The sequence below is a fragment of the Thermobia domestica genome, chromosome 4, assembly GCF_964235325.1.
Source record: "Thermobia domestica chromosome 4, izTheDome1.hap1.1, whole genome shotgun sequence".
Lineage (NCBI taxonomy): Eukaryota > Metazoa > Arthropoda > Insecta > Zygentoma > Lepismatidae > Thermobia > Thermobia domestica.
The window spans coordinates 328,213,112-328,233,521 of NC_137457.1; the positions used below are offsets into that span (position 1 = coordinate 328,213,112).

Below are 20,410 nucleotides of genomic sequence, written 5' to 3' on the forward strand. Positions count from 1 at the left end.
ACAAACAAGATAAATCAATGTAATATTATGTATTCATCTGCTTTGCTAGATGTCAGGAGTTCTACGGTGTTTTAAAGTTCTACAATGTTTTAAGCAGTACAAAAGTCACACATGTACATTTTGACCTTTTTGCACACTCCAGCGCACTCTTCGTGAACCCATTGATTACACTTGAAACATAGCACCATATCTTTAACAACAGCTTCACTGCATAAACTACAATACCAATTTTCCTCTGCATGATCTGGTGAAAAAATTCGTTTCTTCACCAACCGAAAGCCTCCTTGTTTAACGGATGACTTTGCACATACTGAAGTTTCTCTTAACTTTTGGCGTTTCCTTTCACGGTTTTGTTCTTTTGATGTTTGCAATAATTTCTTATAGGGACTAGAAGTTAACAAGATAGCTTTTTGCGGCATTCCACGTGTCGTTTCACGAACTAATTGTGGTAACGGATGTATTTTTTCCACTGATACTTGAAGCAATGATGAGGCACTTGTATTTTCCTCACTCGCAGTTGAGTTGATGATTGATGTTTTGGTAGCTAACATTGATGCACTATTCAGTTGTTTATCTTCCTCTTTCGCATTAGGTTCATTTTCGTTATTGGATACTCCTGTTGATATTACTTCTTGTGGAGTCGTGAAATCAATGTTTGCAGCGAAGTCATGTTCGTCAAACACATCGCGGTTGACTGGCCAGATACCAGTTGCTCGGAAACCACTAACAGCATTACTAATGATTGTTGCTCTCCCATAAGCTTCCACCAAAATACTGTAAACATCAAATTGTTGAAGAGGCTTTCCCCCAGTTGTACGGAACCAATTTTCAACGACTTGCTCATAGAATGTCTCCAAAGGTTTAAAGACAGAAACATCGAGTGGTTGTAGTCTGTGTGTAGTATGACCTGGCAGTTGAAGGAGAAAGACTCCAGTTTCTCTAGCCAACTGAATTGCCTTTAAGTTCTTAGAGTGAGTAGTGTGACAGTCCAATACAAGCAGTATTTTGTTGTTCACTGATGGTTTCACATACTCAATGATATGTTCAAGCCACTTGAATAATTCACTGTATATGTATCCCGTATCAGACACTTCAAGTAAGGCTCCAGGTGGAGCACCACGTGACAAAGCACAGGGAAACAAGTTCATCTTATACCTCAAGAGGTAACGCTGTTCCTCTTTCATTTACACTACTCGCAAGAGAACGTTGTGTGCCTCTTTTGACCTTATTCATAAGATGCCTCTTAAAGGTTGGTTTAGGTATTTGATATTTACAACAATACTCATTAAATCCAATATTTCCAGCCCTAAATACATTCAAAGCTTGTTGCATGTCTTGTGGATCCCACTTTCCGTACTGTCTTTTTGGCATTTTGCACTGACTGCTGAAAATAGATAACGAAGAAAAACATCACTACCCAAAGTCACCAAAATCGTACCGGTACGATTTTAGCAACTTACTTAAGGTACGATTTAGGAAACTACGCTAATAATCCAAACATTCCATATTATCACTAAATGTGACCTTGACCGTAACCAATAAACCTCTAAATATGTAGTGCACACTATGCACCAAACAACTATATTATTTGAAATAACTGCTATTTACTTAGCTGAAGAACAGATCTTACGAAGAGCTGCCAATTTCTTACATAAAATTGGTTGATTTTCTTTTTCACAACACAAAACGTGACAGCGCCTTTTCTAGAGAATGAACCAACTGTGAATTATGGGATTAATGAGTAGTTTCCAACAAACTCATTAGATGGCAGGCGGTACTATGCGTCTTTCCGGAAAAGGTAGTGGTACGATTTAGGAGACGGTACGATTACGGCAACTTCACTCTAATTACTCCCGTAGGAAGACATGACGACCGAATTTCGATTTCCATATCTGGAGATTAACTGAAAGGATCACTTTTAGTAATGAACTCGATTCCCAATTTTTGTTTTTACATCCTGACCGAAAATGATGGAATCCATCAAGAAGTGCTTGATATTTTGATATTTTTTGTCTCCCGACAGAATATATAAAAGAGTGTTTGGTAAATGTAACTTCTAAAAAATATAATGGAATGGAAATTTATTCCGCTAGTTGAAAACAGAATCCTTCAGAAACAAAAGTACTGTATTTATTGAGTGTGGAAGTGAAAATAAATTAAACCAAGAAATCATCCATTAAAAACTGAGAAAATTATAGCTTGACCGCCCTCCCAACTGTTCTAGTGGCTTGCGTTGGCGTCTTTGGCAAACAGATTTCCGGCTTTGATTTCCTAGTGGGAGAAAACTTAGAGCATATGATGGTGGCTGAGGCCTACATGTCACATAACTTTAATGCTGAAGAGACAAGGGCGGCGATAAGGGGGGAAGAGGAGTCAGTTGCCCTCACTTTTTTGAAGTGACTCCTTAAATATATAGTTTCATTTGGAAATATAAAGTTTTTGAAAGTATTACTGGTTCATAGAAAAAATGGTAGGGTCTACCATATAATATTTGCCGTGCCGTGAGTACGTATGGGTTATTTTATCTTCCCGTCCAATCGCCGCCACTATGCAGAGAAACACTAAACTTTAATAAACAACAAAAATAGTAATCTGATGTATGATCTGCCGAAGTTGCGGAAAATTATACAATAGATCGAGAATGAATCATTTCTAGTCCTTGCCTCCCGTATGGTCGTATTTTACTATGGTCCAGATTCTGTTGCTGTTTTCTCCAACGCAACGTCGCATTTTCGTTTTACCTTGCGATACTCGGCATAGCAGTTATAATTGATTCTTGTTTGTTTTATGGCCCTTATATGATGGTTTCTTACAATATATTTAGTAATATCAACTCAACCAGTAATCAAGGCATTATGATTGTTTTATAGACGATAGATGTAGTAAAAGAAAAATACATATAGTGTAATTGTCGAATCAGACAGAGGTCTGTACCAGTCATTTCCAGCTGCATGCTCCGTGATGACATATTTGATGTTCAGTTTCTCACTAAATCCCTCACACACATGGGCGCCCAAAGGGCGGCTGCCCCCTTTGGCTCACGAACATGTATTACATTTCTTAGGATTTCCTTAATACAAATAAAAAATACCAACGTAATATAGCAACCAGGGAGATGAACCCCTAGAAAATTTTCTTCGGGCGCTCATGCTCACACAGTAAGTAGAAAAGCGTTCATAGAAGACATATGACGGTTATAGAATCGCGCCCTAAAAATGTAAAGGTGATATGCAGAGTCGTTTTGACGCATGATCAGTGCCATACTAAAGAGTTTGTCTATCATCTGTTTCCTAGAGTTGTCAGGCCTTTAGTATGACGCTAATTGTACTTCAAAACGACTCTGCACAAGGCCCTAAATGTCTTTCCGTTGACGGCTTACGAACAGCTACGTAATGAAGCCTAGGGTACAGGACAGTGTTGCTACAGTCCTAGCTCTGAAGTGGGCTGAAAAATAGTACCAAATTGAAACAAAACGGGCTGAATTGATTATTTTATACCAGTGTAATACATGGATCTATAACACGAAACTAAAAGAGGTAAAGTTCTAGAATACCCCTCCCCCCCTCTTCCAAGAGTCCAAATCAATAAAGTACTCTTTTTAAAAATTACTTTTTAAAATATCCAAATAGACGGACCCCGAACAACCGTGGAAGTAGATGGAACTTTTCTCGCGCGTAGGAAGTATAACAGAAGCCGCAAGTTGAAAGGGAAAACAGTTATCTTTGGTATGTATTGTAAGGAAACTTGTTACAATATTTGACAATATTTGTTAAATGGTGCTGAATTGGGTAGAATTGTACCAACTTTTTCACAAAAGGGGTTGAAAATGCCAGCGTGGTACCATAGGGCCGATGAATGACAAAAAGGCCTGAATCTCGTACAATTGCACCAAGTGTGGCAACACTGGTACAGGATGTTATCCAGAAACATACGTGTTCAGAAGTATGTGACTTGAGGGGGGAAGGAGGGCTTTTACACAAAGATGAAAAGGTCGTCTTGTAAACTATTACCCAAATTTTATAATTGTTTTCTAGCTTTTTCTTCTAAAAGGTCGCAAGATAGTATGAAGTAGAACCACTAGAAAAGCATGAGAGGAGATTTTATTTTTTTAAGAAACAAACAATCCTTGCATCCTTGGTTGGAAACGCTGAACTGAATCTTTACCGAGGGCAGAAGGGCGTGCACGGAGCTGGAACAGGTGACCACGTGTGTTCATTTTCGTAGAATATATTGTATTTTGATGAATCAGTAGCACAACAACAACACTCATTATGCAGGTAGAGTGGGAAGTTTTTCTTATTTGAATAGGACATTTCTGATATTTTGTGATTATTGAGAATCTGAGAATTTACTGTTTCTGTTTAACGTAGAGCATAGGATTAATACCATAATTTATCGTATAGGTTTAGTTTAAGTACACCACTCGCCAAAAATTAGGTAGGATTGAGTATAGCCCGCTCCCCCCAGTGATTTTTAACGAATCAGGGGCATAGTGATTCTAATGATTCATATTAGTTCATAACGAATCGGAATCACATGTTATCAAGATTTAAGATGTAAATCTTGTGGTAAGGAGGCTTTAGTATAAGAAGAAGAAGAAGAAGAAGAAGTAGTAGTAGTAGTAGTAGTAGTAGTAGTAGTAGTAGTAGTAGTAGTAGTAGTAGTAGTAGTGGTGGTGGTGGTGGTGGTGGTGGTGGTGGTGGTGGTGGTGGTGGTGACAGGGACAGTGACAGTGACGACTTCCAGTTCCGGTGACAAACAACTGGGGGGAGCGGGCTATACACAAGCCATTACGTATTAGGGAAAAATTGAAAATAGTCCTTGAAATTAGACATTTGGGTTCACTCGAGCAGACACTTCTACCAAATAGAAAATTTATAGGTGAAACACTATGTGAACGTTAAGGAGTGAGAGTATGAATATAAGTAATTACTGTTAGTGCACAGTACATTGATATGAATTTTGGGGGTATGTTTAGTACAAGGGGTCCAGAAGCACGTAAAAACACAAAATTTACAGGAGAAATGAGTTATGTAAGTACTTAGACGCAACATAACGTAACCAAATCTAACATAAACTAACGTAAGCTAACGTAATATTAGTAGAAATAAGCGGTCCATGTTCCGTTAAGGGGGTCCAAAACTACACTAGACCCCCTTAAGCTGACCTAACTTAACCTAACGTAACCTAACCTAACCTAATAGAACCTAATATAACGTTATATTATGTAATCAAACGAAAATCAATAGAAAGAAGTGGTGTCAAAGACACTGGACCCCCTTAACGGAACATTGACCGAAATAAGCGAAATTCTGTCATTTTTTGGAAAATTATGCGGAACTCCTACACTAATATAACATAAACTAAACTAACCTAACGTAACCTAAACTAGCTAGCCTAATCTAACTTAAACTAACCAACCCTACCCTATACTAACAGAATGTGAACAGAAATTACCAAAATTGTAATATTTTTTAGAGAAAAGAGCTGGACCCCTTCTGCTAAACATAGGCCGAATTTTGAGTGATAGTGAAAGTATGTGTATGTGTGATCTTCCACTATCCACACCCCTTCGCTACCGCTTGCCCCCCTGGTGCGCTTCTGCCCAGACAGTATTCGTGCTTTTAGTGACCACTTAGCACAAGTTGGTTTGTGTTTGATGCACTAGATTTTATGCCAATCTGCAAGTAGAGCTCCTCATTTAGTGCATGCTCTGCTGAAAGAAGTACAAAAATCTAACCTTACCTGAAAATGCAAGGAGTGTGTCAAAATTTGGTAGAATTGTCTGCTCGAGTAATGCCAGACATTTTTCTTTGACGTTATTTCTTCTAGTGATTTCCCACTTTGTCCTTGACTCTTCTTACCCTGACATGTTCTCAAATAAAGTAATTGTGTATAGATTGATAAATGCGTTAAAACTGATGTGCTTCCCCCTAAGGGTATAAATATGTGCTCTGACGTAGTCATAGGAATGGCTATCATTCGTCATAAAAAACTGGAATTTTACGGTTAAAATTACTAATGCATATGAAAAGAGGATTGAATGCTGATCGAGTTTAGGCACACCACACATTACAAAATTTACACGTCAAATCCAATACTCTGCATGGGAAGACATATTCATAAAGGAACAAATTTCTGAATTAAATAATACTTAGTATAACAGTTGTATTTAATGTTTACAAAACTAAGATTATTACAAGCGTTTTACGACGGGTAAAATAAGTGAGTGCGTATGGAAGATGAGTGTATTAGATATTTTCCGCCGACGGAATGTTTCTGCACAGTGTACGAAAGCTGAATTTTATGTTTACAAATGTAATTTTACACGTAAGAAACCATTACAGATGCTATAGTAACTCGTATGACTGCAAAAACCAACACATTGTTACCACTTGCGCACAAACCAACATGTTGTCACCATTTTGTTTACGCGCATACCCACTATCGCTGTCGCTCCCTCCCTTCTGCTCTGTTGCACGCTCTGCCCTAGCTGGTTAGATAGCATTCGTGCTTTTTAGTGGATACCTAGAACAGGTTCTGTGTCTTTAGCGCAAATTTTTTATGGCATATGTTCGAACGCTGTATTTATCCGTAAATCGTGAAAAAAATTGGAGTTTTTCAACGATTACCTTTGATGGCCTCTTTAAATTTCATATATGCAGAGTGGGGTATTGTCATGTCGCTCAGCGCAATGCTTATGGAGGACAACATGAGGGAAATTAGTAAAGAACTTCAATAAGGAGTGCGATTTAAGTTAAGGTTACTGGCAAAAAACGTGCATAAAACGAAAGCAACTCGTTCGATGTCAATGAAAGTTTCACCCTTTGCTCGTCATAGTATCTCTCAAGCGTACGCTAAGTGTCAATGCGTAATCATGAACGGGAAGCGAATGACAGCCGAACAGTCCAAGGCTGTCCGCGAGCGGCTTATCCAATTCTACGAGAACCAGTGCTCGCGTGACTTTACGGCTGCTTTAAACCACTTTATGTGTGAATACACTTATAGTACTGTGCATAGAATGTTGAAAAATTAGGTGGAAACTGGTGAAGCATCAAGAAAGAAGAAATCTGGTCGTCCAATTTCAAAATGTACACAAAAAGTGTAAAGTGCGATTAGACGAGAACTTTTGATGAACCCTAACTTGTCAAACCGTGTTTTAGGACGAAAATATCAAATTTCTGAATTCAGTGTAAGGAAGATCAAGAAAGAACACAGATTCAAGGTTGAAACATGTAAAAGTGCACCATTTTATACAGACGAACAGCAGAAGCGCGCTAAGATAAACTGCCGCAAACTCGCCGACAATAATTTCATAAACAAGATTGTGATCATGGATGATGAAACTTACTGTTACCAAAATTTAGCGCTGGCGCCTGTTTCCAAGTATGTATCATACATTGATAAGCGTCAAGTTAGTCCTAGCAAGTTCGTAAAACTACAGCAGGTATGCGAAGAAGTTTCTGATCAGGCAAGCGATCGCGGCAAACGACAAAGTTTCGCCTGCTGTTGTTCAAAGTGGGACAATCAACGGTGACCGCTATTTAGAGTGTATTGAAAACGTTTTGATTCCATGGATACAAAAATAATTTACTGGACATAACATTGTGTTTTGGCCCGATATGGCGTCCTCGCATTATGTGAAAAAAGTGCGCGACGCGCTTACTGACGCTGGTATCGAGTTTGTCGGCAACAACGAGAACGCACCAAAAGTTTGTCAGGCTAGATCCATTGAGCGTTTTTGGGCTCTAGTTAAACGCGAAATGGCTAAAAAGCATACTTTCATCAAAGATGTAAAAGTCGTGCAAAAAAAGTGGTCGGAAATTGCAAAAGAAGTGGCAAAAAGTAGTGGACAAACGCTTTTCAGGAAGTTCCGGATCAAGCGTCGAGAAATCAGTCGCAAGGGTGTCTACAGCGTCAAATAACAAACTAGTCCTTTTTTCAGTTATCATTTGTTTATTATATTAAAATGTGTTTTGATTTTTTAAGAAATGAAAAAGTTATTACAAAAATTCAAAGTTCCCTTAACTTAAATCGCACTCCTTATGTCATTTTATTTATCCTCCATTCTGTACAAACTTGGAAATAGTTTTCCGACAGTACATGGGATTCGTCATGGTTAATTGATGCAGTACATATATTAGACACATTTGTTAAACATGATTCATACAATTATACATTACAGTAATTTGAAATATCATTATACCAATACTACAGAAATATACATAAATGAGCCTATTTTGTTACTTTGCTACTACTATTTACATTGTGACTATTTAATTGATTATATTATCTATTGATTGATTATCTATTGTATAGAAGCAATATGACAATAGGTATTCTTTTAATTTTCTTATGAATGCAACATTAGACTTGATTACCTTTAATTTGTTTGGTAACTTATTGCATAGCATAACACCAGCATACTTTAGTCCCTTTTCATACATTGCTGTTCTATGGTTTGGTGGATGAAAATTAGTCTTTTTTTCTTCTGTTATAACCATGCATGTCACCGTGTGTTATGTACTCATTTATATTGGATCTTACAAATTCTATTAAGCAATATATATACAAACATGGTAAAGGTAGCATAGCTAGTTCTTTAAAATATTTCCTACAGGACTCTCGGGGTCCTACACCAGCTAGGATTCGTACAACTCTTTTTTTGAAGAACAAAAATATCTCTACTTTTTACACTATTTCCCCAAAATATTAATCCATATCTTAATATAGATTCAAATGAGCAGTAATATAATATTTTTGCTGTATTTCAGTTTATAGTATTTTTGATGGTTTGTACGGCGAAACACATTTTTCTTAACCTATTCGCAATTTTTTCTATATGATAATCCCATTTTAAATTTGCTGATATATGTATACCTAAAAATTTTACAGAACTAACTTGTTTTATTTCGTTTTCACCTATTTTTATACTTCCTTTAGATTGTTGTTTGTTAATTTAAAGCATATTGACAAGGTTTTTTCTGAATTTGCTATTAGCTTATTATGATCAAACCAGTTCGTTAGCTGTTTTACGGTGCTTTCTATGTTAGTATTTAATTGTTGATGGTTTTCGCCTGTTATTGCTACACTTGTGTCGTCCGCAAATAATGTGGCTTTTGTAAAGTTTAAATTATCCGGGAGATCGTTTATATATATCAAAAACAGTAATGGCCCAAGAATTGATCCTTGTGGTACGCCGCCTTTTATTTTATTCATTGTAGATATGAAAGTAGTTACTTTTGAGTTTCTCCCATCTACTCTAGTTATTTCCACCTCCTGCATTCTATCTGTCAAATATAAACGAAACCATTTTGTTATTACTCCTCTTATTCCACATTTCTCTATTTTATATAAAAGTTCTCTATGAGGCACTAAGTCAAACACTTTAGTAAGGTCTAAAAACAATCCTATGCATTTATTTCTTTTATCTAGTTGTTCGCTTACGTAATTCAGATATTGGTAAATAGCGGTTTCCGCTGATTTTCCTTGAATAAATCCATGTTGATCTTTTGAAATTGTTCCAGTACTTTATAAATACAGTGTAACCTGTTTGTTGATTGCTAATTCTAATATTTCGCAAATGTTGTAATAAGAGAAATCGGTCTATAGTTACTGATATCCATTTTATCCCTTTTTTATAAATTGGTTTAACTTTGGTAACTTTTAATTTATCAGGAAATACTCAATTATTTCGGGTGGTGTGCCTAAACTTGACCTGCACGAGAAGGGGTGTGTAGAAAATTAAATTCCAGTGTCGAAGGAATTTCCACAATGTAGTATTTCATGTCTACAAATATAAATCCATTACAAGTGCGCTAACCTATGTGATTTTGTGCGTGGTTAATTGGGAGCTACTTAGGTGAAAGAAGGCGGATTCCCGTAAACAAAGGCAGCAACAACGCTGGAGGGACTCACGATGTGCTGAGATATCTCTCAAGAATCGAACCCAGATCTGTAAACCGCTAACTTGGTCGTGGCTTTAGGCTATTTTTAACATACGCGCCTGTGACATGGGAGACCCATATTCAATTCCTGGAAAGCTCAGCTGGTTCGGATCCTACCTCAAACTGTTGGTTCACTTTCATATATAGCTTTGATGCTGGATGGAACATTTCATTTATTTGCCTGGTTCATTAGCTTACAGAGCATGAGAAATTCTCATGTAAGCATTACAGTTGTCAGAAAAAAATATATACAATAGTGTCAAGTACCAGAGGTATACATTATGCATCTTTCTAAAATACAAAACCACATAATAGGATATATTAAGTATAAAAACATGACAATTTACATCGTAATTAGGTAACTGTTTGTACCACACCAGGCATATACTCACGAGTAAGTATCTGTTACCAAATCTTCACTTAAATATTCTTTAATGGTGTAATAGCACTTTTCAGCAAGTATATTATATAACGTCTTACCAAGAATGGAAACATTGGTCATATTTTTCAAGTACAGAGAAAGTTTATTATACAAGCTGGCACAATTCATGTACACGGTTTTGCATATATTAGCATATTTTTGATGCATCACAAATATGTCACTACCTTGTCTTGTATTATGGCTATGAACATTTTTGTTAAATATAAAAGGATGCTTGTTTTTCACAGTAAAAAAATACTTTTATAGATATATAAGCTGGGAATTGTTAAAATTTTTGCTTCTATGAAAACCTTTTTACATGTCGATTTTCTGGGAAGTCCAAAAATTCTAATCGCTTTCTTTTGCAATCGGAAACTGCTTAAACTATTTTCAGCAGATCCCCAATGTATTGTACCGAAGTTAATTAATGAATTAAACTTGGCGTAGTAAAAGCTAAGAAGTGCTTCTCTCGACACAGTACCTTGAAGTTTGAATAAGGCAAAACACACGCTACTTAGTTTCTTGTTTAAAGTGGAGATATGAGCAGACTATGAAAGATCGTCACTGCAAGAATATTGGAGTAAGTTAGAAGATATTTTTATTCTAGGTGATATACGCGGTTTTCCTGAAAAATGAAAATGTAAAAGAATTGATTTATCATGATTTGTAAATCAGCTAACCATGGTGGTGCACTAACACCTGTCTCTGAATCACCTCACAATTAAATTTTCATTCATCAAATGGTAGGATAGGTCAGTGATTTCTGACCTCTGGTGCGAAGTTCGGTCCCAGTTAATGTGGCTTTGTGGTGGACAAAAAGGTTCTCCCGTTTCATGCCACGTTTTCTTCAGCCTACAGGTTGTAATCGTGTAACGTAAAACTTATTTTTTAATCGATGCCTGATTAGTCGTATATCATGGATTGTACACAACTCCTGTTATGTTTGGGACAATCCGATGTTTCTGTTAAATGAGCATGTATGATGACTGAAGTAGTTCGGTATTACGTTATAAATTGGAGAAACAACTATTTTCATTTATTTATTTTTTTGCACTATATACTCTATACATATAACTTGAGCTCCTTCGTGGCTAAGCGGTTAGCGTACGCGCCTTTGGCGTGGGAGACCCGGGTTCGATTCCCAGCGGGAGCTCATGTGGTTCGGATTCCACGTTAATCAGTAGGTCCCGTCTCATATAGCTTCGCTGCTGAAAGGGACAAACTCAAAATCAACTCAACTCTATACATATAACTTTTTATTAGTTTGACGTTCCACGAGTATGGACTGAGGCATCATAAAATAGATGAGAATGGTGGAATAACAAAAGTGACAAGAAACGGGAGAACCCCGAGAAAACCCATGTACACGGTGTTTCTTCACTACATAGTCCATTTGGCGAAAGCTGGGATCTAATCAGGAATCCCAGGCACTACTGAGCCACCGCTGCCCACAGCCGTCGATTTAAAGGATGAAATAGTAGCATTTTTTTTTTTTTTTCAGGACCCTAATGAAGATACTGAATGGAATGACATTCTCCGTAGCAAAGGAATTCTTCCTGCGAAGGAGAAGGAAATTACGGAAGATGAGGTCGTCCAACTGGTAGAGTCCACCATTCAACAGAAGCAAGCCCAAGGTACGTACACATCAAACACGTTTTCATATAATGCATAAGTTGTCACGACTGTGCGTCGCATCGCTTTGTTCATGTTGAAGAAGGCTCGAAGGGAATCGGGGATTTCACTTTTCTTGAGTTTTTTTGTTAGACATAATTACAGAACACAGTCAGGATGCTACTGTATTATGTTTAACCCTCGAGAAGTCGCGCTGAAAAAGTAACGCGAGTAGTCGCACGCGGTCAAAAGGACCGCACGAACATAATGGGTTGCAAATATCCTTTTAAACATTTTTCTTGTATTAGAAACGTAATTTTGTATATTTTCTGATTAAGAGGGAATAACATTTTTATTATTATAATAAGTTTTACAGTAATAACTATTAGAGGAACCTACAATTACACATGTACTGTTTTTTTTTTTTTATTTCTTATTTAGAATAAAATGTTTTTATTTTTTTGTTACATATTTCTTTAGATAGATAGCTACGCCCTGGTTTTATTGAAAATTCTAAATCTGATGACGATCTTTGGTTGTCAACTTTTTGGTTCGTATAAAATTAGAAATGCAATAGCAAATTAGTAAAATAAATACTATATAAACATAACACTAAAACAGCGCATTTTACATTCAACTAGAGCTCACTCGTAGCTAAACGGTTAGCATACACGCCTTTGGCGTGGGACTTCCGGGTTCGATTCCCGGTGGGAGCTCATGTGGTTCGGATCCCACGTTAAGCAGTAGGTCCACGTCTTACATAGCCTTGATGCTGAAAGGGGCGCTAAATTGAAATCAAATCAAATTTACATTGAATTATTTTACGGTCCTGTTATTTTGAAACTTCACGTATACAGCACTACATTGAATTATTTTAGGTTATCTTCAAATTTACACTTTTCTGCACTTCGTCGTCGCTTATTTCGTCCTCTCCTGCCCTGACTACATTTGGGGAATCGCTGGTCATTTCTGGGTTTAAGATCTTCAGACTCGCTCGCAGACTTCTCACTTTTCCTTTCGTGTTCACTCACTTTTATATATATATATATATATATATATATATATATATATGTGTGTGTGTGTGTGTGTGTGTGTGTGTTTGTTTGTTTGTTTGTTATGATCTTCCTCAGACAAAGCTTCCTTCCACGAGATCATCTCGGCTGATTTATCCAAATAGTCCATTCCTAACATTTCCCTCCGTTTTTTAAAGCTGTTCATTTCTAATTTCCTCTTTTTTCACACTTGGTATCAGTTTGTTAACTCTGTCGACCTCTCTTCCGTCCATTAAAATAATATTTATGTTTATAAAGCTTAAAACATCTCCAAAGCAAAGGTCACGTGCAGACCGAAACACTGAGAAAAAACATTACATGGTTAGTTGCGCGCGGTGGAAAGCACCACAGAATCATTAAACAATCACTAGTAGTTAAACTAAACAACGGAAAACGGAGTGATTGAGCTGGAATGTTCGCGAAGGTGAGGAGGAAGATTAGCTAGACGGAAGAATCTGTCGGACAAACAGAATGGACACACGATCAAAAATAATTTCCCTGCGGTGCTTTTGACCGCGGCGCGACTACTCGAAGGTTAAAAGTATGTTCTATGTGTATTTTCATTATGCGATGTATAGTAATAGTATAACAATACGGACGACTATACGCGTTGATTTTTAAACCTTTGGCACTGAGTTTTTTTTTTTTTTCTGCGCAAAGAAAACAGGATAAAAAATTGGAAAACCCTAATGTGAACTAACATTCTATAAGTTGACTGCTTAAATGCCTGTTCTTCAGACGGAAATAATAGGTTTATGAAAACATATTTGAACCCCTTTCACCCTTATGATGCCTGTTTGAATCAAAGTGAAATGCTGAAACTAACTTCGAACTTAGTTTCTTCAGTTTTTTTTTTAATATATTTTAGACGGTATAACCATTATCCTGTGCGAAGAATTTAAATCCATTTTCTGTTCTGATACGCTTGTCAATCAAAGTGAAGTAATAACCCAAGTCGACATAACTACTGATTATATTGAAAAATTCATTTCAAACGGTTAGATGTTTTTTTCCGCTATGATGTAACGTCGATTTAATTTTTATGCATTTATGAACTCGAAACGAATAAATAACTTCTTAATGTGTGTAATATAATTAGATCTAGTGGCCATGATTATTCAGTACTCGCAGTGAATGATTGCTTCCCTGTCTATCTTGTGTTATTTCCTTTCTGATTAGCTTCAATAACAAAAGGTGTTCTGCAAGTTTTCTGTTTTACGGGTAATTTAAACAGTCGAATATTCACTTCTGGTAAACAACAAACAGAGCATTTAATCATTTCCAACTGGCCATTCTATGATATAAAAGCAATCATTTATGATCGGAGAAAGGACAGAGGTAACAGCAGGGGCAATGAGAGGAAAGGAATCAAACAATTCTTTGGCAGTGTACTAGTAATTACGGATTCATGAGTAACTTATCTGAAAAACCATCGACTACGTCATCCATGAAATTGTTTATTTATCTGTTACCACTGGTTTACCAACCTCACAGGGCTCATAGCGAATCACTTTTTTGGGAGGTAAAGTGACTTTTTTCGTGTGATTTATGTTTTGCATTGGCAGTTTTCTAAGAAAAATATTATGAAAACAAATGGAAAAAGGCAGAAACTTGTTACTTATTACTTTTCTGAAAGCTTCAGTACTTGCTGCAACATGTGAAACAGTCCGCTTTATTCTCACTTCAGCTTTTATTCTTTCTAAAGCACAGTGGACGGTTGGTGGATGCTTAAGCTCTCAAGGTGGGGTTGAGAGCCCTTCTGTGTTTATTCTTTCTCCTATCATAATACACTTTTAGTTTTCTCTTGTAATAGTTAACGCTCCGCTCAACGTTGTATGTGTGTGTCTTTGTGTGGTTCATCATGTTAGTCTTGTGTTATGCTTCTTGTATGTTGTTGTTAAGAGTAGATGATGAATTTAAATATTTCATGGCTTTGAGAACTCTCAATGTTAAGTTAAATATAATGTCTGGGATGAAGAAATTCGGAAATAGGGGGCGCGGTGGCTCAGTGGTAGAGCGTTCACCTCCAGTGCTTGGGGTCACTGGTTCGATCTCAGCTCGCGCCAAGTGAACTTTGTGGGAGCAAACACCGTGTTTTTAGGGGGTTCCTCGGGGTTCTCCCATTTCCTCCCACTTCCTTCATTCCATCATTTCATTCATTTCTCATCATCGTCTCCTTTAGCGTAGCCGGTATGATCGTGGGACGTAAAATTCAAAGATTTCATTTCATTTTCTCCGAGCTGCCATCTGAACTCATCACTGATTCCACTGCATATGAGGTTTGACCAAATGGACGCACTGCAGTTCTTTTACACGTCTTAGGAAATTCTTATTCGGCTGTATTGGAGGTGTTCCGTAATAGTACCAGCATAGAACAAGTTGTTTCTGTGGGGGCAACATAATAGAGTAACAAGCAATGCATAATATTAACTCAGGAATAACTAAATATTTATTAATACCGTCATTTATAATGGGGACTCCCTTTGTTAATGGATTAGTTTTTAAATAAACGAACATTGCTGCTTTAATCACATCACATAGTTTCCATTATATAATGACTATGTTTACCTGTAACTTTTTTTAAAATGTACTATAAAATACACCATACGATGATCATTTGTAGCCAATATAATAGCGTCAAATATACTAATGTTTCTGTTTCAATTGTTTATTGTGGCTTCAGTTATATTGTTATTTTTTAAATGTACTAGCTGAACCTGCGCTCTCTACACAGCGCATCATTCACATATGAGCATGAATCTCCTTGTTATTCCTCACATCTGTACATGTCCCTTTACAAACACAAGTGAAAGACGTCTTGATAAAAATTGGCAAGAGATACCATAAAGGGGAGATTTTTTCGATTACTTTTTCAATATCTCGCACCGTTTGCAAGATTTGAGCTTACTTTCGGTTGGAGTTTTTATTTCATGTATGATCAGTGTTTTCCTTCTTGCATGCATAATGTAATAAGCAGATACATTACACACACAATTAATTATAATGTCAGTGATATATGGTGTTCACTGGGTAAAACACTCTAAACAGTAAAGATTCAACTTAGAGTGGAGAAATGGTTATCCTTCGTTTTTCATTATCATTTGGCCATGAAACAAACGTCTAAGAGGCATGCAACCCCTATACACAATTATGTGGTGTTGGAATGTATAATGCGTAGGATATGCTTTAGTCTTTTTCCTAATTTCAACACTTCCAGTGTACCCGTAAAAATGTAATAAAGAAATATTGGTCATGTTTTCTAAATATTCAATTAGAACTGGACAATCTACACAAAATTTGCAATCGATCAGTAAAAACGTCAGTTTTCTAGAGCCTGTAGTTTCCGAGATCTCATTGTCGAAAGGATTTGGCCACAAACATATAAACGTTCACAAACGTATAGTTTAAAAGAACTCCAAAGATGGCAGCACAATTCATTTGCATTGAATTTGGAAAAGGCTTATTAAAGTACAAAGGCTTTGAGCAATAATTTAAAAAAGATAAACTTTATGAAAAACGGGTCTATTTAAATAATTTATTTAAAGTACAAATATTTTAAAATATTTGTCTTTATTAAATGTGAAATCACAAATAACCGTAAATCATAGGTCTAAAATCCAAAGTTATAGGTTGGAGCTCAGGCGCTTTTGTTATTATTGTAGCATTTTAATAGATAGCTATTTATATCTTCCGACTATCCACTGAGAGTCGGAGAAATATTACGAACTATTCACTGAGATAATGTCCGTAGGTTTTCACGGGGTACCCCTGTTTCTTCCCACATTCTCATTCCACCACTTATTCCATCATCATTCACTTGCCTTCATCATCCGTCTCCATTAACGTAAATGGCATAAACGTGGGACGTTAAACAAAGATTTCATTTTTTTTTTTACTGAGGTTGTATTATTATTTAGTTCTTTCAGCATGTTACCGGGCAATACCTGTATCGTTAAAAATAACACTATATTTGTTAATAATTATCCATCATATAGTTTATGTCTGTTGTTTACAGAATGTGGCCATATACTAACAGTGGTTTTCATTATACAGAGTGTCCAATATACAATGCAACCCGGCGTTTGGGATAGTAGAACTTTTGAACCGGAAGCGGTACACAAATAATGGTTATACCAAAATGAAGCCTTGTTCATTTATATATTTTTAAACTAGGAAGCAACGATTGAAGTACACTAGGAACCAAACATTGTTGCCAGATGTAACCGAAAGTGTAATTTTTTTTTTTGTTTGTTTGTTTGTTGCAAAACGTAAATTGACTCATAACTCATACGTATAGATGTTCTGTCGTTAATTTCCAGTTTGTATAGTTGGAGTAGCTTGGAAACTATGTAGCAGAAAAAATAATTTTTCATTTCAACCGATAACTAATCGGATGAGGCCTCTGTAAGGGTGAACTACGAAAATCGTAGTTTTCATGAATTAACACTCTGAATTGGCAACTCTGCTGATATTTCAGTGCATCAAAAGGTGTGTTAAAGATCTGTCTACATTATGCAATTCCTGAAAACAATGAAAAAGAAACTGAAATTCTCGTGATAAAACTTTTACTTACATGAACCCGGCAACACTGCTATTCATTGAATCAAAACGGGGCACTTTCAGAATCTGCCGTAGAACTGACAATTCACTTCGTGATGAATAGCAATGTTGCCGGGTGCATATAAGTAAAAGTTTTATCATGATAATTTCAAAGTTTCTTTTTCATTGCTTTTAGGAATTGCATAATGTAGACAGATCTTTAACACACCTTTTGATGCACTGAAATATCAGCAGAGTTGCCAATTCAGAGTGTTAATTCATGAAAACTACGATTTTCGTAGTTCACCCTTACAGAGGCCTCATCCGATTAGTTATCGGTGGAAATGAAAAATTATTTTTTCTGCTCCATAGTTTCCAAGCTACTCCAACTAAACAAACTGAAAATTAACGACAGAACATCCATACATATGAGTTATGAGTCAATTTACATGTTTTGCAAAAAAAAAAAAAAAAAAAAAAAAAAAAAAAAAAAAAAAAAAAAAAAAACACCTGTGGTTACATCTGGCAACATTGTGTGGTTCCTAATATACTTCAATCGTTGCTTCCTGGTTCAAAAAATATATACATGAACAAGGCTTCATTTTGGTATAACCATTATTTGTGTACCGCTTCCGGTTCAAAAGTTCTATTTTCCCAAGCGCCGGGTTGCATTGTATATTGGGCACCCTGTATAATGGAAGCCATGGGATGTGATTAAGCACCAGGTTGTTTATGCAAATAATCTGCTGCTGACAAAGGTGGGGAGCTCCCATTAAAAATTTCGCCGTTAATAAACATTTAGACGCGTTTGTGAGGGTTTTTTTTGCAATCGAGCTTCAGTTTAGTTTCTTTAGTGGTTAAGCAATTCGTATTTTACGAACAGCTGTAAATTTGACAAAAGTGGGGCTGGATTAACAGGTTGTGGTATGCCTGCTAAAAAAAATAATAAGTAGGTAAAATATGCTTGTGTTTTCACACAGCGAAGAAGAGTCTGGAGAAGTTGTCGCTGGACGAGTTGGATGAGCTGGAAGATGAAGAAGACGAACGCGTGTTGCTGGAATACCGGAAGAAGAGAATCGCTGAAATGAAAATGGCAGCGATGAAAGCCCAGTTCAAAGAAGTCAGGGAGATCAGTGCAGAGGATTATGTTCAACAAGTAAACAAGGCTGGAGAGGGAGTGTGGGTTGTTCTGCATCTCTACAAACAAGGGTAAGGAAATATCATAAGTGCAGAGTAAGTCTAAATAACTGCTGATTGGTACAATGAATAGAAGTCTACTAACAATAGATAAAAATTCTGAAATCTAAGAAACATTAAAAAGGACAGAAAATCAGCGAACTGTTTTGTAGCACTCTTCTCCAATTCCTCGGCGAGTTTAAGGAAAAGCTTGGTGCTACAAGGAGGATAATATGTGAAATGCTCTACTGTCTGAGGGGAGCGCGGTGGCTCAGCGTTAGAGCGTTCACCTTCGGTGTTTGGGGTCCCTGGTTCGATCCCAGCTCGCGCCGTGTGGACTTTGTGATGGACAAACACCGTGCTCGTGCGTTTTCTCGGGGTTCTCCCGTTTCCTCTCACTTTCTTCATTTCACTCGTTTCTCATAATCACCGTCTCCTTTAGCCTTATCCGGCATAACCGTGGGACGTTAAAGATTTCATTCTTTTTCTCTACTGTCTGACATTTGCACGAATCAGACCACAACATAACAGATGTAAAAAATTTTACATAGACCCTCTTCATAGTTAGAGTTTTCGAATCATAGTTTATCAGAGCGAGAAATCCCGCCTTGAATCTGTATACACGGGACAAGAAACTGGAATACCGTTATTACACAACCAGAAAATTTATAAAGGCGTTGTTAGTACAGTTTCATTTTTTCTCAATTTTGTACATTCATTAGGGCTCAAAATTTCATAAAAGGACTGAAGTCAGTTTAGTCACATGTGTTTTTTATTTTATTTTAGGAGACGAATTTGTTTCTGGCGTAACTTACCGCAATTCAACCTTTAATTAATTAATAATCTCTTTAAAAATGCTAGCTTCTGGTACAGAGAATAAGAAAAAGTTGCGTTCTACAGTTCTTTTACTTACATAATTGTAATTCCTAAAAAATACCGTGTACTCCCGAGCTTTTGGCTCCTCTCTAGACCCTTGTTGATGGAGGTTAAACACAAGAGTAAATGTACTAAAAACGTCAGGAAAATAAAAAGGACGGACACACCAGGGTAGAGCAGTGCGAAGTACACCTTGTCTTAGAGGCTGCCAGTCATACATCGATGAAGTTTTCTTCTCCGTTCCTTGTATTTTGATAGGAAGCACGGTGGCTCAGTGGTAGAGTGCTTACTTGTGGTGCGTGGGGTCCATGGTTCGATCCTTGGCCAGGGAAGCTTGTGGTGGACAACATCGTGTCCGTGGGATTTTCTCGGGTTAATTTCGTTTCCTCGCCATATTTTCATTTCATCATCATTCACTTGCCTTTATCATCTGTCCCCTTCAGCCTAAAGGGCATAATCGTGGGACGTTAAACTAGAAAATTTAAATGAAATGAATCTTTAAATTTTACGTCCCACGGTTAAGCCGGTTAGGCTAAAGGAGGCGGTGATGATGAGAGATGAGTGAAACGGTGGAATGAAGAAAGTGGGAGGAAACGGGAGAACCCCGAGAAAACCCACGAGCACGGTGTTTGTCCATCACAAAGTCCACACGGCGCGAGCTGGGATCGAACCAGGGACCCCAAACACCGAAGGTGAACGCTCTACCACTGAGCCACTGCGCCCACAAAATTTAATTTAATTTTATTATATTTTCCTGGTGATTTTAGTACTTTTTGTCTTGTTTTTAT

General features: G+C 37.0%; 1 protein-coding gene across 1 annotated transcript in view; it reads left to right on the top strand.

The window, feature by feature from the left end:
* The first annotated feature begins 3,965 nt into the window (after window positions 1–3,965).
* Window positions 3,966–20,410, top strand: part of viaf (viral IAP-associated factor) — a 34,550-nt gene continuing 18,105 nt past the window's right edge. Inside the window, exons 1-3 of the mRNA XM_081756844.1 lie at window positions 3,966–4,277; window positions 11,870–12,002; window positions 18,551–18,779. Of these exons, the coding sequence (XP_081612970.1) occupies window positions 4,272–4,277; window positions 11,870–12,002; window positions 18,551–18,779 (368 nt within the window). The 5' untranslated portion in view covers window positions 3,966–4,271. The remainder of the gene's footprint in view (window positions 4,278–11,869; window positions 12,003–18,550; window positions 18,780–20,410) is intronic.